The sequence below is a fragment of the Hyperoodon ampullatus genome (genome assembly GCF_949752795.1).
Source record: "Hyperoodon ampullatus genome assembly, chromosome: 5".
NCBI lineage: Eukaryota > Metazoa > Chordata > Mammalia > Artiodactyla > Ziphiidae > Hyperoodon > Hyperoodon ampullatus.
In genome coordinates, this window is record NC_136918.1 from 146347762 (window position 1) to 146371914 (window position 24153).

The 24153-nt window shown below is 44.2% G+C and overlaps 1 protein-coding gene across 1 annotated transcript in view; it reads left to right on the plus strand.

Moving 5' to 3' along the window:
- PCNT (pericentrin) overlaps positions 1 to 24153 on the plus strand; it is a gene marked incomplete at its 5' end in the record, with an annotated part of 84346 nt that overhangs the window by 23604 nt on the left and 36589 nt on the right. The window contains 8 exon segments of the mRNA XM_079705313.1: positions 95 to 257; positions 532 to 744; positions 4324 to 4356; positions 5223 to 5452; positions 5849 to 5965; positions 6873 to 7079; positions 9063 to 9233; positions 9507 to 9659. Coding sequence (XP_079561439.1) covers positions 95 to 257; positions 532 to 744; positions 4324 to 4356; positions 5223 to 5452; positions 5849 to 5965; positions 6873 to 7079; positions 9063 to 9233; positions 9507 to 9659 — 1287 coding nt within the window.

The following is a 24153-nucleotide window of genomic DNA, read 5'->3' on the forward strand; positions in this document are numbered from 1 at the left end:
TCCCCATAATTCGACGCAAATAGAACTCTGTTGGTGTCAGTATAAGCTTTGATTACTTTTGGTCCAAAATGCCATTTTCAAACGTGTTTCACAGCTGGAGGAAGCACGTCAGATTCATTCTCGTCTTGAGAAGGAGTTCAGCTGCAAGAGCGAGGAGACGGCGCACGTATTGCGGAAGCACCGGGAGCTGCTGGAGCACCTGGATGCGGAGAGCGCGGCCAAGGCCCGGCTGGCGCTGGCGCTGCACACGGCGGAGGGTGAGCGGGGCCTGCCTGCCGGGGGCGCGCGTCGTGCTGGGGTCTCAACAGCAAAGGCGTCAGCCACCTTCCCGGGGGCGCGCTGCCGCCCCGACCCCCCGCGCCTGGTGCCTGGCGCTCGTACCTGGCGCTCGCTCGCGGTGGCCGCGTGTGCTGGGCCCTCGTCTTGCCTGCCGCTCCTGTGCCTCGCAGGGAGGGTGTCCCGGTGCCGTCCCTGGGGGAACAGAACGCCCCGCCCCCGGGGCCTTACAGCGGCTTCCCGCGTGGACTGCAGGCATCGTCGAGGGCTTCACAGAGGAGAGGGCTGGCCTGCAGGAGGCGCTGGGCCAGAAGGAGGCGAGTGAGCAGGGCCTGGTGGCCGAGCTGGAGGGCCTGAGGCAGCAGCTGCAGTGCGCGGCCCGGCGGCAGGCGGAGCTGCAGGAGGAGAACTCCGTGCTGTGGAGCCAGAAGGAAGCCTTGGCTGTGGAAGCCGGAGAGAGGGAGACCGGTAAGGATGCTGAGCTGCAGCCGGGGGCGCGGGCAGAGCCGGGCTGGCTCGGACGCGAGGCTTCGAGGTCAGAGAGGACGACGTTGCTGGCTCGCGGGGCTGCGTGTGGCTTGAGGGCGGCTGCGGTGGCTGACTGTGCTGTAGGAAAGGCTGCCGACTCTGAGGCCGCGTCGCCTGGCCAGGGGGTCGCCCACCTGTGTGCGGTTGTCAGCCTCGGCGTCCTCGAGGCAGTGGTCCAGCAGGGAGTGTCTGTTTGGGATCAAAGAAATGCAGTTTGGAGCGTGCAGGTTCGGGTCCCGCTGGGCAATAGAAACATTCGGGGCTTTTGAGGGTGAGGCCGGGGGGGTTTGCCTACAGAGGATTTAATTGGAGTCAGAGGCAGAAGCCAGTCTGGGCTGAACATGCCTGAGGGCCGAGGCCGTCACGAGGGAGGAGAAGGCCCGTTACGGGGACGGGAGCAGGTGCGGTTCTTGCTGCGCCCCTGGAATCTCTGAGCTTCGGCCGGGGTCCCAAGTTCACGGCTCCCCTCGCTGGGGCCCGGCTTGAGTTCCACTCCTTAATGACCCCCAGGCTCTATGTTAAAGCCCCTGGACATGCTGACTCTGCTTTGTTTCACATTTCACAAGATAAATAACCAAGAATGTGAAAAAAATGAGGGCTACTTAAAAATTTTCTTTAAAATTACCAGAAAAGTGTCTGTTAACCTTAGCTAGGAAGACATACGGTTTTTGTTTTTGTTTTTTTTTAAACATCTTTATTGGAGTATAATTGCTTTACTGACATACAGTTTTAACCAAAGCAGGTCATTATAGTTTCAGATTCTTAGAAATTTTAGATCTTAAAATATTTAACGTTAAAACATAAAAAGCTTAAAATGTGGAGCTTGTGGGCAGTGGCGGTGGTGGGGGCATGTCTGGGGCGGCGCCTGCGCTCCGCCCGCTGAGGGCCCGCCTTCCTCTCCCTGTGGCCCCCATGGCCCGGCCCCCCAACCCCGGGCGCGAGTCCGGCCAGGCCCACCTCTCTGCTGCCCCCACCACACAGCAAAGGCGTCAGCGACCTTCTGACTTTCAGGGGCTCCTGCTGAGCCACCACCCCAAGCAACTCGGAAAACTCATTTCTCTTCCTCCAATTCTTCTTTTTAATTTTCCGATTAATAAACAAACAGTTGTCTGTTTAATTGGTTTCTGCCCTCGTCTTCGGTGCCTCTTCTGGGCGAGACGCATGTTCACGCTCCCACGGCTCTCGAGTGGATGTGCGGGTCCGACGGGCTTGCAGGCTCTTCTTGAAGCAAAGAGTGATTTGTGCCATCGTCTTGGTTTCCATCCGCGTGGGTTACTAAAACTATTTATAGTCACTCCAGACTTCATCTTCTTGTTTAGCTTTAATATATATAACATTCTTTTGTCTCTTTTCCATTTTTTGATGTGAACTTCTGATGGTAAAAAATTAACGTTTCTTTTTTTCCTCTTTTGCTTTGTCTTTCTTTATACTTGAACTGTGTCTAATGGATGTTGTGCTAATTGAGAGCGGACCCGTGGCATCTTCTCAGTTCTGTGTCTGCGGTGAGTCTGTTCCCGCATCTGCTCGGAGCTTCCTAGGACTTGCTCTCCCCACCACCTCGAGCTGGGGCAGGGCTGTCCCCTGCTGACTGTGCTGCTGTCCACTTTGCTTGTGTGCTTGCTTCTTCCTCGTTCAGGTCGTGTCCTTGGTCCCCAGCACAGAAGCTTGTCCCGCTTTCCCCCCTCTGCTCGGCCCCCAGGGACAGAGGCGTGTATGAGCACATGAGCGCGTGTGCTCTGTCTGTCCGTGCCGTGTGCACGGTGCTCCCTAAATGGCAGTAAGATGTGGGTTGTTTTCTCCTCGGCTCCCCGCAGACTGGACGCTTTCAGAGAAGGACTGTGAGGGAAACTTTCCAAGACCTCGAGTGCCTGAAAGTTACCTTATTTCAACCTCATCCTTAAATGAAGTGGTAGCTGGAAAGACACAATTCTAGATTAGGTTTCTTTTACTTGAATACTGTGAGACTAAAAACCATTGTTTTCTTGCATCCGGACACCTGCTGGCACATCTGGTCGTGTTTCTTTGGGGGTGTTTTTAGAAGTTTCTCTTTGCTCGGATGTTCACACGTCCCGGAACCGTATCTGGAGTGGTTTCCCATGCCTGCCCTGCTCTGCCTGCGGCTGGGCGTTTGTTACATCTGGGGCTTTGTCGTCGTTACTTCTTGGCGATGTCTCTTCCGTGCGCACACTTTGCTGTCCCCAGACGCCCTGGGCCACACGTCCCAGTGGGGCAGTGTTCTGGCTGGGGCCCCCTCCTGTTCCCGGTATTGGCGTCCTGGCCTGTGGGTCCGAGTGGTGGCTGGGCCCTCCCCGTCTGAGACCCGTGTTTGTTGTCACGGGCTCTCATACCTCCAGCCTGCTCTCCCTGCGTGGGGCGTTAGGGCTTCAGAGTCGGGACCCTGTGGGAGATGCAGAGGTGTGGGGTCAGGCGAGCGGCCACGTAGCCCTAGGCCTGGTGCCTCCCCTGCGTCCACTGTGACTGCCCCTCACCCCTGCAGAGAGGCCTGGCCCACCTGTGTGGTAGGGGCTGGCTGGGGGGGCGCAAATCCATGGAACCTTTTCCCGGACCCAGGCCAGTCTTCCGTCCCGCGTTTGTTTTATCCCCAGGAAATTCTCGTGTTTCCTTTGGGTCCTCTCGGTTTGCTTTCATCTTTACATGGTTAACCCACCTTAGTTGCTCACTGTTGTCTGGTCCCTGTCTCTAGCTGCCCGGCCATCTGGGGACTTGCGGGGCGCTGCCGCCCTGCAGGAGTCCACAGCCTGGCACCTGGCCTCCCCTCCCCTTCCCGTCCCTTCCCAGGCGCCGTCCTGGGGCCACTTGGTCCCGATCCTGCTTTGGCTCCTCGTGAACACTGGCCAGCTTCCAAAGGGCGGGGGGTCCTGGTGCCCATGGGGGAATTCAGCTCAGCCTCACCTGTTCTCGCGTGTCTCGTGGGCAGTGCCATCTGTCCCCTGTGTTTTTCCTTGTTGTCTTTAAAAGTCAGCAGCAAAGCCCCTGGGAGCCGGGACCTGCTGCGACACGAGGGCCAACAGTGGCCTTAGTCTCAACAGAGACCCAGCGGCTTACGCTGCAGCCGTTACTCACCCTTATGGTCCTGGAGGCGGGTATCCGAGGTGAAGGTGCCGGCACATCACCTTCTGGTGCAAGCCAGCCTCCCACTCGTGGACGCGCCTTCTCACTGGGCCCTCACGTGCAGGGGGGCAGGGGCTCCGTGGGGCCTCTCTTAGAAGAGAAGCACTCGTCCCCTCGTGGGCCCCACCCTCAGAACCTCATCACCTCTGAAGGCTCCACCTCCAAACACCAGCATATGAATTCTGGGGGCACAACATTCGGACCAAGCAGTGGCATCACGGAAATAAGGCACGTTTCAGAGGTTGTCCAAGGCCTGGCATGAAGGCCACAACATTTCCTGGAGTCCTGCTGCTGACATTTTCCCTTCTCTTATTTCTAACTTTCATATCCTAAGTCACCCAGTTTTCTGTTTTCATTTTTGAAAATGCTGTGTGTTTTCATTTATAGGCACTCCTGTTTCTATAGCACACAAGGATTCAGGTTTGTAAAAGCAAATGAGTGATTTCTGTGTGATATGCTATATGTTTGCATCAGGTTTTGCCAATTTTTTACTAAAGAGGACAAGTACTTAGCTTTTGTGGCAAACTACTACATGAAAGATAACTTTGATCTTCAATATTCATACATGAAAATGGGCAAGCATTTCTCTCACGATGCTTAACTGCAGTTACTGAGCCGCAGGAAGCCTGTCTTGCCATAGTCGTCCTTGGGCTGGGGGCGTGCACTGGGGGCCCCAGGAGGTCTCCTGATTCTGGAGTTGGCCCTTGTGTGGCCTTAGTGGCCGCATGGACACCTCCCCTCAGTCCTGCCTGCATGAAGGCTGTGTGACCCTGAAGCGGGTCCTGCCTGGGTGGCTGACCAGGCAGCACTGGTCATCACAGCAGTGACACATGAGCCCTGGTTTCGGGTCTCTGAGGCCCGTGAAGGACATTGTTCTAACTGCATGTTCAAGCCTAATTTGCCATCATTGCTGACTTGTTAGCCTGGAAGTTTATTGAGAATGTTACATTAGTGGTGGTGATAGTTTGTCATAAAAGACAGATTTATACAAACCAAAATAATTAACTTTGGAAATCTGGTGAAATGTAAATACAAACATATGGGTTTAACATTTCAGTTTCAGGATAGTTTCAACTATCGGGATCTGACAGGTCGAGGGTGCACATCTGTCCTCTCGAGGCGGCTGTGTCCTTGGCTGAGTCACGCCCGTGGGGGGTGGAGGGATACACACGCTGCGCCGCCCCCCTCCCCCGCGCTCCGTCGCTGGAGAAACGCGCGTTTCCATGTTTCTGCCGGCACATGGCTCCCTGAGCTGGGCTCCTCAGCTGTTTCCTCGGCACCTGTAGCTCTTCAGAAGGCAGTGGAGTCGCTCACCAAGGAGCAGTCGGAGACCAAGGAGCAGTCGGAGAAGGACCGTTCAGCTCTGCTCTCCCAGATGAGGCTCCTGGAGGCCGAGCTGGAGGAGCAGCTCTCGCGGCAGCAGGCATGCGCCCGGCAGGCCGAGGAGTTCTCCGCCCTGAGGCAGCAGATGGGCTCCCTGGACCAGCAGCTGCGCCGCCAGCGCCAGTTCATGGATGTAAGAGTCTCGAGCGATAAGTTTGTTTGCGTCACCGGAGGTCATCTTCATAGTGTGAACTTCTTTCCAGGTTGTTAAGTAGCTTCTGTGCTGGCGTCGGGATGAACGTGAGCACAGCCTGGCAGATGTCTCGGGTGTTGTGCACGTGCATCTTGCCCTGGTCCAGGGCAGCGTCTGCTGGCCCCCTGCCGTCTGCTTTCTGTGTCTCCTTCTGCCTGTGTCTCAGAAGGCGCCCCCGGTCCCACCTGGAGGCTGCACCTCTTCATGTGGCTCCGTCATTCGCGGTGTCCATGACAAGGGGGCCCCTTCCGCCCTGTCCCCGTCCTCTGCTCCTGCCTGCAAAGGGTGGTGGGGACGCTCGGGGAAACGGTCCAAACTGGGTGCCTCTCGCAACAGGCGCAGGCAGTGGAGCGGGAACGCGAGCGCGAGGACTTCCAGCAGGAGATCCAGAGGCTGGAGGAGCAGCTCCGCCAGGCAGCCCGGCTGCGACCGCCGGGTCCCCGCGACAGTGACGTAAGTCAGCCTGTCTGCCGTGCGCTGGGCCCCGCCCGTGGGGAGCTGTTCTCTGCGCCGCTGTCAAAACAAGCTTTATCTTTAAACCCTTTTTTGCCTTCCATGTACACGACAACGGCCACGGGTGCAGCTGGCTGGTGCGGTGCGCGTGCTCCGCGCTTGTCTGTGTCTGCCGTCCGTCCGTCCGTCCGCTCCCTCGATGCTGCCCGCCCCCTCGCCTGTCCTCTGCATGACCAGGCAGGGCGGGAGTGGTGCACGGGGCCCTGTCTGGTTTGTGTTTCTTGCTGCTTCTGCTTGGGGCCGGATCTGTCCGCTTCCTCCTGTCTGAGGTCGCTGTAGTTGATTTGCTTATTCTTTTCAAAAATTAAAATTACCTTGAGATGATTGTGGATTCACTTGCAGTTAGAGGAACTAAGACCAGTTCCCCCCATGGTGATGTCCTGCAGGAGGTCCCAGCCAGGGTGTGGACCTGCAGACAGGAGACGGCGCCCACTCCCTCCCACCCGCTAATCTGCGCTCTCTCCGCAGCTTTGCAATTTCCAGGCTGTTGTGCAAACGGACCATAGGTGTAACCTTTGCACTCAGCCTGCTTCTCGACCCTGACCCAGGCGGTGCTGTATCTGTCTATGCTCGGTTCTTTTTTTTTTTTACTGCTCAGTGGCTTTCCATTCCTTCCTCTCAAAATTTATTTTATTTTACTAACAAATTCTGTGTTATTTTTGGTATATCATTTTACAGAGAGAATTCTGTCTATTCTTTCACCAGGCTTCACTGTGCAGCATGGGTCTAGAAAACCATGTAGAGGATCAGTTTTCTCACAGTTGTATTGTTGTACTCTCTTTACTTTGCGAGGTGGGTTTTTTTTTTTTTTAACTATTGTTTCTGAAGCATTTTCTGTGGTTTTTAGATTGAATTGTTAGAAGAAAAATTGAGAGAAAAATCAGATGGACTTAATGAACTGATTATAAAGAAAGATTTGGCAGATAGACAAGTATTAATCCAGGAAGAGGAGATTAAACGTCTGCAGGAGACAAACGCCAGCACCACAAGAAAACTGACGCAGCTCCAGGGAGAACTGGAGAGACAGCGGAAAGCTGCGAGGGACCTGGAGCAGGTGAGCTTGCGGTCCCAGGGTGGTGGGGGGCGGCCGGGGGCAGCTGCTGTGGCAGCGCTTCATTTCCACCGCGGACCCCCAGCGACCCCAGCTGAGTGTCCTACGACTTAGCTCAACTCTGACACCGTCTACCTAGAGATGGCGTCAGACCCCACAGCTTAAGGGCTCAGTCCCACAGGACTGTCCCTGCACCCAGATGCCACCTCAGGTCCAACTTTTATAAGTTGAGGATCCCACGACCCGCTCCTGGGTTTCGACGAATTTGCTAGAGTGGCTCACAGAACTCAAAACACTTTACTTACTGGGTTGCCAGTTTCTCATAGAAGGATGCAATTCGGGAACAGCCAGATGGAGGAGGTGCAGAGGGCAGGTGGGGAGGGCGCACTGACCCAGAAGCTCCTGGAAACCCATCCTTCTGGGTTTTGTGGAGACTTCATCATGCAGCCATGACTGGCCATTGGTGATGGATTCACCCTTCAGCCCCTCTCCCCCTGCCCCGGAGGCCAGGGCTGAGACTGAAAGTTCTGACCCTTTAATCCCATGGTCAGTTCCCCTGGCAACCAGCCCCCATCCTTCAGTGGCCTGGGGCTTCCCCAAAGCCAGCTCTGTGACACAGACTCAGATGTGGCTGGAGGGGCTTGTTGGGAATGTAGGGCAGCTTCGTCACTCTCATCGCTCAGGGAGCGCCAAGGTGTCAGGCGCTCTGTGCCAGCATCGGACAGAGACCAGGTGCGTGTTTCTTATTGCACATCCCAGTGTTGCATTTAGTGTAATAACATTTCATACCAGCTTTATAGCACTCCTTTGTCTCTCAAGTACTCTTGAGTTTATCCCTAGTAATTAAGTAAATCTTCAAGATTTTAGGTTTAGAAAGCTTATTTTATTAAATACTTTATATAGAGCCTAGTTATAATTATTTTAATTTTTGAGAAAGGAATTTATGTCAGCTCCTCAGTGAAAACACCTCCGGTGATAGTTCTTCTAGGTTTGGAATTACGCCTCAGTGATGTGCACGTTCTTGTGTCTAAGAGTTTAAGATGAGGTGGGAAAGCTGCGTGTGGGCAGGTTCCCTGACGGGGAGTGGGGCGGGGCGGGTAGGAGGGCCTTTCCAGTCAGCGCTGCCCCTCCTTTGCGCATTTAGCCCGAAGGAATCCAAGTTTCTTGTATCTCGTGTCACTGGGGGTTTAAAGGTTACTTGAAAATCTGAGGCTCAATAAGAAATTTTATTTTGGAATCATTTTGGCCCCAAGAAAACCCTGGCTCAAGGAGGAGAGTTTTATCAGGTGTGTGTGGTTTAGAAAATGCTGATGGGAACCATTAGGTGAAGCCCAGGCCCCTTCTTGAGGATGTGCTGTGTGGGAAGGACGCCCAGCACAGGCCCCGTGGCTCCTGAGTCAGCCAGCTACTTGCTCCGTCCCCCCTTGCTTGGGGACAGTTCTGGGTGGCTCCCTCCCCCAGCCAACAGCTACCGAGCTTACTAGGCACCAGGGTGTAGAAAATGTCTTTTTTTTCCTCTACGAAGTTGGACCATGTGTACAATTTTGGATGCCTGTTTCTTCCCTGCGTAATATGTTGTGACCATTCTGTCCATGGTAAATGTTCCTTGAAAACTTTTTAATGGGCTGCTAGCATTCATTGTATGGATGTGTTGTCAGCGTTCTTTGTCAGGTTCTTCCCAGTTAGAACAATTTGCTGACAGTCTGGAGACCCTTTTGGTACCTTGTTGAATAATGACTGGGATAACTTCCTTGCAGTGGAATCTCGGGCGCAAGCGGCGGCTCTGTTTGGGCTGCACCCTCCACTAGGCAGGCGTCTGCTCTGGAGCATGGCTGGATCTGTGGATGGTGTGTCCGGCATGTGCAGGTGTGCGCAGGTGTGCTCCAGAAGGGCTGAGGATGACCTACACTTTAATAACAAGCTGCAGTTTGAGGCCCCTGATTTCCTGAAACACTTGCCTAAAATAAATGTTTTTTTCTTAAATAGGACAAAGAGGCATTACAGGAACAGCAGATGAGTAACTTGCTCCTGGTGTCCACACTGCAGTCTAAACTGGATGAGGGCAAATGCCTGGGGTCACCTGCGGACAACCGTCCTGACGATGCAGAAGTCCAGCTGGAGGCGGTGCACAGGACGCTGCCGCAGCATGAGGACGAGGTGCGTGTGGGGCGGGCCTTGTGGGAGTGTCCCCTCACTGCTCCGTGTCTGCTGGTGGCCTCCCCTGCGCTTCTGTGTAGAGGGCAGGACATCCAAGCGATACAGTTTGTGGGCTTGTCACTACTGTGTTCGCTTTGTAATTTTAACATTTCTATGTGGATTATAGGACAGTAAGTTTTTCTGGCACGTACTTTAAATCTTTCAAAGTGATTTTAATAATTATTAAATTGATTAGAATATTAGGTCATTTTTAATGCTTACCTTTAATGCAAGGTTTTAAACTTAAAAGAACAATTAGAAAAAATTAAAGGTGACTTAGTAAGTGAAAACGAAGAAGTACTACATCTGAACTTGAAATTAGACGTGCAGGACAACAGCACTGCCGTCAGCATCAGAGAACTTCAAGAAGAGAATGCCAGTTTGAAGGTAAGCGAGAAAAACCCACCGACTCCGCCTGTGTCAACCGTGTATGCGCTGTGACCGCTGGAGTGACCATCAGCTCTGGGGAGTTGGCCTCGGGCTCCCCGACATTCGTGCGCCTTCCTGCTGAGACAGAAGAGGGGCCTCATGCTGGCACCCCTGGGCCAGCTCTAAAGTGTGCAGCGGGGCCAGCTTCTAGGGACCACTAGTGGGAATCAGAGTCACCTTGACTGGTGACGTTCATCTCCTTCACCTCCTGCACCAAACTCTGCTTCCTGTTTGCAAGTCCTTTAAAGGGTTCTTGTTGGAGTAAAGCTACAGGAGAGGCCCTTCCCTAGTGACAGAAACCGTGAAGAGGAGATAAGTCATAACTTAGGAACCGTGTGACTACTTTGGGCTCCGTTCTAGAAGAGGTGATTTCCAGGACGTAGTTGCTTCCTTCTAGGAGCAGAAGAAACTCTGTTTTTAAGTCTTCTCTATTATCTTAATGTAATTGTGCTTTTGCAGCAAAAAATAAAAACAACCTCTGTATAGTGCAGACAGCAACCAAAGTCGTAAAGAGAACATCACCTTCAAAGATGGCCTTGAAATAGTTGAGTTTAGACTCACTTGTTGCCTGTGGTTGCAGCCTGGCGGTCATTGGATGAGTGTGAACTCACCGCAGTGAAGGAAGTCGAAGGGTCGTGTCATTTATGCCTGTTCCTCACAAAGGTTACATCTTCATGATTGTAAAATAATCTTTAGTGAAAATGGAGTTTTAGGCCAAAGGACAACACTGGTTGTCCTTCCGGTGGGAATTCTTCCTTAGTTAATAGATGAGTGGCAGGTAAGAGCACACTTTGCTTGTTCTTTGGTGATTGCTTTGAAACGAGTTGCCTAGAAAAATGCAGTCATTGATTTTTGAAAGCTGAACTAATATGTTATTTTCGGCAGAAAGCACTTTAATAGAAAAACATTTTCAAATTGAGTGTTACTATTTAAAACTGTAGGCTTATTTAATTAGGATATTTCGCATCTGCGAGGTCAGGGGACTATTTCCCATAATAATGCTTTCTTGGCATTATTATCATTGTTATCATTTCCACAAGCATTTCTGCAAAACAGAGGAAGGGAGATGACGTGTGTGAGTGCGTAGGCCGAGGCGTAGCTGGCCGGGGCGGGGCGTGGCGCCCTCAGTGAGGTGGGCCTCGCCTGGCACTGTGTGTGGGACTGCAGTCTGATCTGGTGTATTAGGCATTACGTTCTTTGTAGTTTGTAAGGTGTCTGGGGGTCAACAGGGGCTTCTGTGTCCTTACACAAAGGTTATAGTTTTTGGGTTTTTTTTATTAATGTTGGAGGAGGGTTTAGAGATGGTGGGGCTGTAGAGTAAAAAGGAGTTTTGACTGAAGTTCTTCATGACCCCAAATGTTGCAGTGACAGAGGCTATTGGGAAATTAATGATCTGTGTTGGTACCTTATATATGTGGCAAAATTGTACAATATCCTTTTGTGTTACTTTGAAGAATGCCTTTAAAACCAATGACTCGTTTTTTTAAGGAGATTATATCAGTTATTTGTCCTTAGTACTCTAGAATGAGCCATGTGAGTGTAATTTTACATACTAAAAAATATCGTAAATATTAAAAATAGTTTATGTGATAAGGAAAATATTTTAGTTCCATTAAGAATAGAAAACTATTATAAAGACAATCCCAAATGTTTTCTTTTGGGATTTTTGTTCATTTCTAGACATGTAAATTTGTACATCATTTGTTTTATGTAATTCTACTCATTTTTTGTGAAAATGTCGACGATATCTTTACTTTGATATAATAAACCAAAATTCCATTTGTAGGACTGACTCTCGTTAGATTTCTAATTCTGTGAAAGAAACCACGTTTTGTTATATTTTCTGTCCTTATTTTGTGTCAGTGAAGGTTTTCATCATTTAGAATCATGGTACCGTTAGGTTTTTTGGAATGCTGTACACTTATGTTCCCACCATTCTTTGTTAAGACCTCTTTTGATGTGGTTATTGTTCTTTCTTTTCTGTGCTTCCTTCTCCAGCAGCTACTTGACATCCTAACACCTTATTCTCAACATGTATTGTCCCTTCCTTCATTATTTATTCTAATCCTTGGATTAGTGTTGTTTCTTTAATTTTATCATTTACTCTCCCCCTTATTCTATAATTTTCAAGGAAGAGGTCTTAAACTTTTTTTTTTTTTTTTGCGGTACTTGGGCCTCTCACTGTTGTGGCCTCTCCCGTTGCAGAGCACAGGCTCCGGATGTGCAGGCTCAGCGGCCATGGCTCACGGGCCCAGCCACTCCATGGCATGTGGGATCTTCCCAGACCGGGGCACGAACCCATGTCCCCTGCATCGGCAGGTGGACTCTCAACCACTGCGCCACCAGGGAAGCCCTGAACGTTTTTTAATACATTTAATACATTAAATGTATTCCTAAGTATCTTAGGTTTGTTGCACTATTGGAAATGGGCTTAAATTTATTTTTATTATCCAGTTGTTTGCCATGAGTATACACACATACATACATATATGTATATAATTTTTGTATATTAACCTTGTATCTTGTTACCTTGCTAAACTCATATATACTAGTAGTGTTTTTGTAGATTTCTAGGGCTTTCTATGTAGAAGAGTACACCGTCTGCAAGTAGACAGTTTTGTTTCTTTCCAGTCTTTGTCCTTTATTTCTTTTCCTTTCTTATTACAATGTCTAGCACTTCCAGTGTAGTGTTAAATAAAACAGGTGAGAGCAGTCATCCTTGCCTTGTTCCTGATCTTGGAGGAAAGTGTTCATCATTTTGCCATTAAGTATAATGTCAGCTGTAGGTTTTTCATAGATATCTTTCATCAGATTGAGGATGTTCCCTTTTGTTTCTGCGTTGCTTCCTCTAAATCTTTTGAAATACTTATATTATTTTTCTTTTAACTCTTTGAATAGGGTTAACTACATTGAGTGATTTTTGAAGGTTAAGCCAACCTTGCATTCCTAGGATAAACTCTACTTGGTGGTGATGAACTACCCTTTTAATGCATTGTTGGATTTGACTTGCTGATCTTTTTTTAGTGGATTTTTCATCTGTGTTCATTGAGCTACTTTTTTAAAAAATACATTTTATCAGGTTTTGGTATGAAGGTTTTGCTGGGCTTATAAAATGTTGGAAATTTTCCCACTTCTTTTTCTGAAAGAGGTTATTTAAATACATGTGATTTCTTCTCTAAATATTTTAATAGAATGTACAGTGAAACCATCTGGCCCTGCAGGCTACCTAAGTGGTGAGGTTTTTGGTAATGAATTCCGTTTCTTTAATAGGTATAGGGGTGTTTAGATTTCTGTTTTATCTTGTGTTACTTTTGACTGACTGTGTTTTTCAAGGAGCTTGTCCACTTCATCTAAACTGTCAAATTTCTTGGCATGAAGGAGTTTATAATCGTTCCTTATTAGTCATTAATCTTATTAACCATTTTCTTATTAACTCATCGAATAGCCGTAAGTTATGCATTGATGACCCTTTTTTCATTCCTGATATTGATGAATTTGTGTTTTCTCTTTTTCTGAGGTCTCTGTAGCCTAAGGGTTTATCAGTTTTACTGGTGTTTTAAAAAAACAGCTTTTGGCTTTACTAGTTTTCTCAATTTTTTTCCTATTTCTTTGATTTCTCTTATTTTCATTATTGGATTCCTTTTACCTCCCTTGGGTTTATTTTACTCTTCTTTTTCTAGCTTCTTTAGGTGAAACCTTAAGTCACTGATTTCATTTATTTATTTATTTAATTTATTTGGCTGCGTCGGTTCTTAGTTGTGGCACGTGGGGTCCTTCACTGTGGTGCGTGGGCTCTTTGTTGCAGTCTGCGGGCTTCTCTCTAGTTGTGGCACATGGCCTCCAGAGCGCACAGGCTCAGTAGTTGTGGCCCACAGGCTTAGTTGCCCCGTGGCATGTGGGATCTTAGTTCCCCAACCAGGGATTGAACCTTCATCCCCTGCACTGGAAGGTGGATTCTTAACCACTGAACCACCAGGGAAGTCCTGTCACTGATTTGAGACAGTCCTTATTTTTTTGATAAAACCATTTCTTATCTGTAAATTTTTCAGGGTATTAAAAAAAAATTCACACACACAAATTCACTTTTTTGGGGATAGTTCTGTGAGTTCTGAAAAATGCATTTAGTCCTGTAATCACCACCACAAACAAGACACGGTACAGCGCCCCACTCAGAAAGTCTCCCTGTGCTGCCCCTTTGTGGTCACCAACCCCACGCCCAACCTCTCGCAGCCACTGATCTGCTCTTCAGCTCTACAGGTTGTGCCTTTTGCAGAATGCTATGTCAAGTCACTTAGCATAATATGTTTGAAATTCATCCATCTTGTTGCGTGTGGCAGTAATTTGTTCCTTTATTTCTGAATAATACTGTCTAGATGTCCCATGGTTTATTCATTCACTCATTGACATATGTTTGGATTGTTTCTAGGTTTTGGCAGTTATGAATTGAGTTACTGTAAACATTCTTGTGCAGGTTTTTGTGTGAAAATAAGTTTCCAGTTCTTTAGAGTAAATACCTGTGAGTAGAATGGCTGATTCATATGTAAGTATATGTTTAACCTTAAAAGAAACTGCCAAACGGTTTTGCAAAGTTGCTGTACCATTTTACATTCCCAGCAGCAGCGTATGAGGGCTCTAGTAACCCTGTCCTCATCAGCACTTGGTATGGTCAGTCTTTTTCACTTGTAGCCATTTTAATAGGTGTGTAGTGGTATCTCCTTATAGTTTTAATTTGCACTTCCTCAGTGACTAATGATCTTGAGCGTCTTTTTATGTGCTTGTTTGCCATCCATGTTGTGGTGAAATGTTTGTTCAAATCCTTTGCTACTTTTTTTATTACTTTTTTTAAATTGAAGTAGTCGATTTGTAATATTATGTTAGTTTCAGGTGTACAAGATAGTGATTCAGTATTTTCGTAGATTCTACTCCATTTAAAGTTATTACAAAATAATAGCTATTATATTTCCCTGTGTCATACAATATATCCTTTTTGCTTATTTATTTTATATAAAGTAGTTTGTGTCTTAATCTCATACCCCTGTCTTGCCCTTCCCCCTTCCCCCTCCCCATTTGTAATCACTAATTTGTCCTCTATATCTGTGAGTCTGTTTCTGTCTTGTCATATACATTTGTTTATTTTATTTTTTAGATTCCACGTATAGGTGATAACATACAGTATTTGTCTTTCTCTGTCTGACTTATTTCACTAAGTATAATACCCTCTAGGTCCATCCATGTTATTGCAAATGGCAGAATTTCATCCTTTTTTATGGCTGAGTAGTATTCCATTGTATATTTGTGCTACATCTTCTTTATCCATTCATTTGTCGGTGGACACTTAGGTTGCTTCCTTATCTTGGCTATTGTAAATAGTGCTGCTATGAACAGTGGGGTCCATGTATCTTTTTGAATGAGTGTTTTCATTTTCTTCAGCTATATACCCAGGAGTGGAATTGCTGGATCATATGGTAGTTCTATTTTTAGTTTTTTGAGGAACCTCCTTATTCTTTTACACAGTGGCTGCACCAATTTACAGTCATGTCAACAGTGTGATAGGATTCTCACATCCTCACCAACATTTGTTATTTGTGTTCTTTTTGATGGCAGCCATTCTGACAGGTGTGAGGTAATATCTCATTATGGTTTTGATTTTCATTTCCCTGATGATTAGTGATGTTGAGCATTTTTTCATGTGCCTGTTGACCATCTGCATTTCCTCTTTGGAAAATCATATGTTATGGTCTTCTGCCCGTTTTTTTTTTTGGCTGCGCCGCATGGCATGCAAGATCTTAGTTCCCTGAGCAGGGATCAAACCCATGCCCCCAGCAGTGGAAGCGCAGAGTTTTAACCACTGGACCGCCAGGGAAGTCCTTCTCATTTTTTAATCAGATTGTTTGTGTTTTTGATGTTGAGTTGTATGAATGGTTTATATATGTTGGATATTAACCCTTTATTGGTCATAATATTTGTAAATATTTTCTGCCATTCAGTAGGTTGTCTTTTCATTTTGTCGATGGCTTCCTTTGCTCTGCAAAAGCTTTTAAGTTTATTTAGGTCCCGTTTGTTTATTCTTGCTTTTGTTTCCTGTGCTTTAGGAGACAGCACCAAGAAAATATTGCTATAATTTATGTCAAAGAGTGTTCTGCCTGTGTTTTCCTCTAGCAGTTTTATGGTTTACGGTCTTGCATTTAGGTCTTTTTTTTTTTTTTTACAGTTTTTATGGAACTATATATATATATTTTTTTAACTTATTTTTATTTTTTATTTTATATTTTTAATTTTTGGCTGTGTTGGGTTTCGTTGCTGTGCACGGGCTTTCTCTAGTTGCGGCAAGCGGGGGGCTACTCTTTGTTGCCATGTGCAGGCTTCTCATTGCAGTGACTTCTCTTGCAGTGTGTGGGCTTCAGTAGTTGCAGCACACGGGCTCAGTAGTTGCAGCATGTGGGCCCTAGAGCACATGGGCTTCAGTATTTGCAGTGCGTGGGCTCAGTAGTTGAGGTGTGCAGGCTCTAGGCGCTCAGGCTTCAGTAGTTGTGGCTCACGGGCTTCAGTAGTTGTGGCTCACGGGCTCTAGAGTGCAGGCTCAGTAGTTGTGGCACATGGGCTTTGTTGCTGCGTGGCATGTGAGATCTTTCCGGACCAGGGATCGAGCCTGTGTCCCCTGCATTGGCCGATGGATTCTTAACCACTGCAGCACCAGGGAAGTCCTGTGCACTTAGGTATTTAATCCATTTTTAATTTATTTTTCTATATAGTATTAGAGAATGTTCTAATTTCATTCTTTTACGTGTAGCTCTCCCGTTTTCTCAGCACCACTTATTAAAGAGGCTGTCTTTTCTCCATTGTACATTCTTGCCTCCTTTGTTGTTGATTAATTGACCATAAGGGTGTGGGTTTATTTCTGGGCTCTGTATTCTGCTCCATTGATCTGTGTGTCAGTTTTTGTGCCAATACCATGCTGTTTTGATTACTGTAGCTTCGTAGTGCAGTCTGAAGTTAGGGAGCATGGTACCTCCAGCTTTGTTCTTTTTTTTTTTTTTTTTTTTTTTTACAAATTTAATCAGTTATACATATACATATGTTCCCATATCCCCTCCCTTTTGCGTCTCCCTCCCACCCTCCCTATCCCACCCCTCCAGGCGGTCACAAAGCACCGAGCTGATCTCCCTGTGCTATGCGGCTGCTTCCCACTAGCTATCTACCTTACGTTTGGTAGTGTATATATATCCATGCCGCTCTTTCACTTTGTCACAGCTTACCCTTCCCCCTCCCCATATCCTCAGGCCCATTCTCTAGTAGGTCTGTGTCTTTATTCCTGTCTTACCCCTAGGTTCTTCATGACATTTTTTTCCCTTAAATTCCATATATATGTGTCAGCATACAGTATTTGTCTTTCTCTTTCTGACTTACTTCACTCTGTATGACAGACTCTAGGTCCATCCACCTCATTACAAATAGCTCAATTTCATTTCTTTTTATGGCTGAGTAATATTCCATTGTATATATGTGCCACATCTTCTTTACCCATTCATCCGATGATGGACACTTAGGTTGTTTCCATCTCCGGGCTATTGTAAATACGGCTGCTATGAACATTTTGGTACATGTCTCTTTATGAATTATGGTTTTCTCAGGGTATATGCCCAGTAGTGGGATTGCTGGGTCATATAGTAGTTCTGTTTGTAGTTTTTTAAGGAACCTCCATACTGTTCTCCATAGTGGCTGTACCAATTCACATTCCCACCAGCAGTGCAAGAGTGTTCCCTTTTCTCCACACCCTCTCTAGCATTTATTGTTTCTAGATTTTTTGATGATGGCCATTCTGACTGGTGTGAGATGATATCTCATTGTAGTTTTGATTTGCATTTCTCTAATGAGTAAAGATTTTGAGCATCCTTTCATGTGTTTGTTGGCAGTCTGTATATCTTCTGTGGAGAAATGTCTATTTAGGTCTTCTGCCCACTTTTGGATTGCGTTGTTTCTTTTTTTGTTATTGAGCTGCATGAGCTGCTTATAAATTTTGGAGATTAATCCTTTGTCAGTTGCTTCATTTGCAAATATTTTCTCCCATTCTGAGGGTTGTCTTTTGGTCTTGTTTATGGTTTCCTTTGCTGTGCAAAAGCTTTGAAGTTTCATTAGGTCCCATGTGTTTATTTTTGTCTTTATTTCCATTTCTCTAGGAGGTGGGTCAAAAAGGATCTTGCTGTGATTTATGTCATAGAGTGTTCTGCCTAGGTTTTCCTCTAAGAGTTTGATAGTGTCTGGCCTTACATTTAGGTCTTTAATCCATTTTGAGCTTATTTTTGTGTATGGTGTTAGGGAGTGATCTAATCTCATACTTTTACGTGTCCCTGTCCAGTTTTCCCAGCACCACTTATTGAAGAGGCTGTCCTTTCTCCACTGTACATTCCTGCCTCCTTTATCAAAGATAAGGTGACCATATGTCCGTGGGTTTATCTCTGGGCTTTCTATCCTGTTCCATTGATCTGTCTTTCTGTTTTTGTGCCAGTACCATATTGTCTTGATTACTGTAGCTTTGTAGTATAGTCTGAAGTCAGGGAGCCTGATTCCTCCAGCTCCATTTTTCGTTCTCAAGATTGCTTTGGCTATTCGGGGTCTTTTGTGTTTCCATACAAATTGTGAAATTTTTTGTTCTAGTTCTGTGAAAAATGCCAGTGGTAGCTTGATAGGGATTGCATTGAATCTGTAGACTGCTTTGGGTAGTAGAGTCATTTTCACAATGTTGATTCTTCCAATCCAAGAACATGGTACATCTCTCCATCTATTTGTATCATCTTTAATTTCTTTCATCAGTGTCTTATAATTTTCTGCATACAGGTCTTTTGTCTCCTTAGGTAGGTTTATTCCTAGATATTTTATTCTTTTTGTTGCATTGGTAAATGGGAGTGTTTCCTTGATTTCACTTTCAGATTTTTCATCATTAGTATATAGGAATGCCAGAGATTTCTGTGCATTAATTTTGTATCCTGCAACTTTACCAAATTCATTGATTAGCTCTAGTAGTTTTCTGGTAGCATCTTTAGGATTCTCTATGTATAGTATCATGTCATCTGCAAACAGTGACAGCTTTACTTCTTCTTTTCCGATTTGGATTCCTTTTATTTCCTTTTCTTCTCTGATTGCTGTGGCTAAAAATTCCAAAACTATGTTGAATAAGAGTTGTGAGAGTGGGCAGCCTTGTCTTGTTCCTGATCTTAGTGGAAATGGTTTCAGTTTTTCACCATTGAGGACGATGCTGGCTGTGGGTTTGTCATATATGGCCTTTATTATGTTGAGGAAAGTTCCCTCTATGCCTACTTTCTGCAGGGTTTTTATCATAAATGGGTGTTGAATTTTGTCGAAAGCTTTCTCTGCATCTATTGAGATGATCATATGGTTTTTCTCCTTCAATTTGTTAATATGGTGTATCACGTTGATTGATTTGCATATATTGAAGAATCCTTGCATTCCTGGAATAAACCCCACTTGATCATGGTGTATGATCCTTTTAATGTGCTGTTGGATTCTGTTTGCTAGTATTTTGTTGAGGATTTTTGCATCTATGTTCATCAGTGATATTGGCCTGTAGTTTTCTTTCTTTGTGACATCCTTGTCTGGTTTTGGTATCAAGGTGATGGTGGCCTCGTAGAATGAGTTTGGGAGTGTTCCTCCCTCTGCTATATTTTGGAAGAGTTTGAGAAGGATGGATGTTAGCTCTTCTCTAAATGTTTGATAGAATTCGCCTGTGAAGCCATCTGGTCCTGGGCTTTTGTTTGTTGGAAGATTTTTTATCACAGTTTCGATTTCAGTGCTTGTGATTGGTCTGTTCATATTTTCTATTTCTTCCTGATTCAGTCTTGGCAGGTTGTGCATTTCTAAGAATTTGTCCATTTCTTCCAGGTTGTCCATTTTATTGGCATAGAGCTGCTTGTAGTAATCTCTCATGATCTTTTGTATTTCTGCAGTGTCAGTTGTTACTTCTCCTTTTTCATTTCTAATTCTATTGATTTGAGTCTTCTCCCTTTTTTTCTTGATGAGTCTGGCTAATGGTTTATCAATTTTGTTTATCTTCTCAAAGAACCAGCTTTTAGTTTTATTGATCTTTGCTATCGTTTCCTTCATTTCTTTTTCATTTATTTCTGATCTGATTTTTATGATTTCTTTCCTTCTGCTAACTTTGGGATGTTTTTGTTCTTCTTTCTCTAATTGCTTTAGGTGCAAGGTTAGGTTGTTTATTTGAGATGTTTCCTGTTTCTTAAGGTGGGATTGTATTCCTATAAACTTCCCTCTTAGAACTGCTTTTGCTGCATCCCATAGGTTTTGGGTCATCGTGTCTCCATTGTCATTTGTTTCTAGGTATTTTTTAATTTCCTCTTTGATTTCTTCAGTGATCACTTCGTTATTAAGTAGTGTATTGTTTAGCCTCCATGTGTTTGTATTTTTTACTGCTCTTTTCCTGTAATTGATATCTAGTCTCATAGCATTGTGGTCGGAAAAGATACTTGATACAATTTCCATTTTCTTAAACTTACCAAGGCTTGATTTGTGACCCAAGATATGATCTATCCTGGAGAATGTTCCATGAGCACTTGAGAAAAATGTGTATTCTGTTGTTTTTGGATGGAATGTCCTATAAATATCAATTAAGTCCATCTTGTTTAATGTATCATTTAAAGCTTGTGTTTCCTTATTTATTTTCATTTTGGATGATCTGTCCATTGGTGAAAGTGGGGTGTTAAAGTCTCCTACTATGATTGTGTTACTGTCGATTTCTCCTTTTATGGCTGTTAGTATTTGCCTTATGTATTGAGGTGCTCCTATGTTTGGTGCATAAATATTTACAATTGTTATATCTTCTTCTTGGATCGATCCCTTGATCATTATGTAGTGTCCTTCTTTGTCTCTTCTAGTAGTCTTTATTTTAAAGTCTATTTTGTCTGATATGAGAATTGCTACTCCAGCTTTCTTTTGGTTTGCATTTGCATGGAATATCTTTTTCCATCCCCTTACTTTCAGTCTATATGTGTCTCTAGGTCTGAAGTGGGTTTCTTGTAGACAGCATATATATGGGTCTTATTTTTGTATCCATTCAGCCAATCTGTGTCTTTTGGTGGGAGCATTTAGTCCATTTACATTTAAGGTAATTGTCGATATGTATGTTCCTATTCCCATTTTCTTAATTGTTTTGGGTTCGTTATTGTAGGTCTTTTCCTTCTGTTGTGTTTCTTGCCTAGAGAAGTTCCTTTAGCATTTGTTGTAAAGCTGGTTTGGTGGTGCTGAACTCTCTCCGCTTTTGCTTGTCTGTAAACGTTTTAATTTCTCCATCAAATCTGAATGAGATCCTTGCTGGGTAGAGTAATCTTGGTTGCAGGTTTTTCTCCTTCACCACTTTAATTATGTCCTGCCACTCCCTTCTGGCTTGTAGAGTTTCTGCTGAGAGATCAGCTGTTATCCTGATGGGGATTCCCTTGTGTGTTATTTGTTGTTTTTGCCTTGCTGCTTTTAATATGATTTCTTTGTGTTTAATTTTTGACAGTTTGATTAATATGTGTCTTGGCGTATTTCTCCTTGGATTTATTCTGTATGGGACTCTGTGCCTCCTGGACTTGATTAAGTATTTCCTTTCCCATATTAGGGAAGTTTTCAACTATAATCTCTTCAAATATTTTCTCAGTCCCTTTCTTCTTCTCTTCTTCTTCTGGAACCCCTATAATTCGAATGTTGGTGCGTTTAATGTCAGCTTTGTTCTTTTTCTCAAAATTTCTTTGGCAAATTGGTGTTTTCTGTGGTGCCATATTCAGTTTAGGATTATTTGTTCTGGTTCTGTGAAACCTGTCGCAGGTATTTTCATAGGGAGTGCCTTAAATCTGTAGATTGCTTTAGGTACTATAGACATTTTAACAGTATTCTTCCAATCTCTGAACATGGAATATCTTTCCATTTCTTTGTGTTATCTTCAATTTCCTTCATCAGTGTTTTATAGTTTTCAGAGTAGAGGTCTTTCACCTCCTCAGATAAGTTTATTCCTAGTATTTTATTCTTTTTGATGTTTTCTTTCTCTTCTGGTACTTCATTATTAATGTATAGAAAAAGCAACAGATTTCTGTATATTAATCTTGTATCCTTAAACTTTTCTGATTTCAGTTTAGTTCTAATAGTTTTTTTGTTGGAGACTTTGTGGTTTTCTATATAAAGTATTAACATCATCTGCAAATAGTGATAGTTTTAGTTTTTCCCTTCCAATTTGGATGCCTTTTATTTCTTTTTCTTGTCTGATTGCTGTGGCTAGGACTTCTAATACTATGATAAATAGAAGTAGCAAGAGTAGGTATTCTTGTCTTTTTCCTGATTTTAGAGGGAAGGCTTTCAAGTTTTCACCAATAATATGATGTTAGCTGTGGATTTGTCATAAATGGCCTTTATTATATTGAGATATATTTCCTCTTTATCAACTTTGATGAGAGTTTTTATCATGAATGGATGTTGAATTTTGGCACATGCTTTTACTGCATCTATTGAGACGATCGTGTATTTTTATCCTTCCTTTTGGGAATGTGGTGTATCATATTGGTTGATTTACAGACATTGAATCCTCCTTGCATCCCTGGAATAAATCTCACTTGATCATTGTGTGTGAATTCTTAATGTATTGTTGGATTGGTTTGCTAATATTTTATTGAGGATTTTTACATCTATATTCATTAGAGATATTGCCGTAACTGTCTTTTTTGGTAGTGTCTTCTTTTGGTTTTGGTATCAGGGTACTGATGACCTCACAGAATAAGTTTGGGAGTGTTCCCTCCTCTTCAGTGTTTTGGAATTGTTTGAAAAGGATAAGGATTAGCACTTCTTTACATTTTTGGTACAGTTCCCCTGTGAAGCTGTCTGTTACTGGACTTTCGATTCTTTTGCTAATTTTTTAAAAGTTGGGTTCGTTTTCTTATTGTTCAGTTTTGGGAATTTATATCTTCTGAATACTTTTTTGATATATGATCTGCAGATATTTAACCCACTGTGTGGTTTGTCTCTTCACTCTTCAATAGTATGTTCCACAGATCAAGACCTTTTTAGTTTTGATAAAGTTCAATTTATTAAATTTTTAAATGGGCTATGCTTTTGGAGTTGTATCTAAGAGCTCTTCTCCTAACCCAAGACGACAAAAATATTCTCTTATGTTTTCACTTAGAAATTTCATAGTTTTGCTTTGTATTCAAATCTATGATATACTTTATATTTGGGCACATGGATGTCTAATTTTTCCAGCTCTGTTCAAACGCTAATCTTTTTTCCATTTAATTGCCTTTACACCATTCACAAAAATCAGTTAACCATATTTGTTTAGATATCTGAACTCTGTTCAGTTATATTGATCGAGATTTCTCTTTCTTTACTAATATCACACTATTTCTATTTCTGTACTTTTACAGTAAGTCTTGAAACCAGGTAATGTAAGTCATCCAAATTTTTCTGTTTACAAATTTGTTTTGGCTATTCTACTTCCTTTAACTTTCCATGTAACTGTAGAAGCAACAAAGTGATACCTGCAAAAATGTCTTGCTGGTATTTTGATTGGGATTGCATTGAATCTATAGACTGAGCTGGAGAAAATTAACATCTTAACAATTTTGAGTCTTCCAAACCATGAACATGGTGTAAGTCTCCATTTATTTGTCTTCTTGGATTTCTTTCAGTGATGTGTGGTTTTCAGTTTATATATACTGCATATATATTTTGTTAGATTTATATCTAGGTACTTTATTTTTTGTTGTGCTATCTTAAATGATATGTTCATTTAATTTAAAAAATGGTGTGTTTTATTTAATGTTAAATTCTAATATGGTAGATTATATTGATGAATTTTCAAATATTGAATCAGCCCTGAATCCCTGGAATAAACCCCACTTGGTCATGGTGTATGGTTCTTTTATATCTGCTGAATTCTATTTACTAGTGTTTTTTTTATTTGTTTGTTTGTTTGCGGTACACGGGCCTCTCACTGTTGTGGCCTCTCCCGTTGCGGAGCACAGGCTCCGGACGCGCAGGCTCAGTGGCCATGGATCACGGGCCTAGCTGCTCCGCGGCATGTGGGATCTTCCCGGACCGGGGCATGAACCCGTGTCCCCTGCATCGGCAGGCGGACTCTCAACCACTGCGCCACCAGGGAAACCCCTTTACTAGTGTTTTATTAAGAATTTATATATTCATAATGGATATTGGTCTGTAGTTTTCTTGTGATATCTGTCTGGTTTTGGTATCAAGGTAATATTGGCCTCACTGAATGAATTGTTCCCTTTTCTGTTTTCTGTAAAAGATTGTTCAGTATTAGTGCTATTTATTATTTAACTCATTACTGATGGGGGGATTTTTGTAGAAACTAACACCTGTGGCCGGCGATTTTTATTTTGGCCAGCCAAAAATAATTCTGTTATTTCAGTAACACTTTGCAGGTTATTAC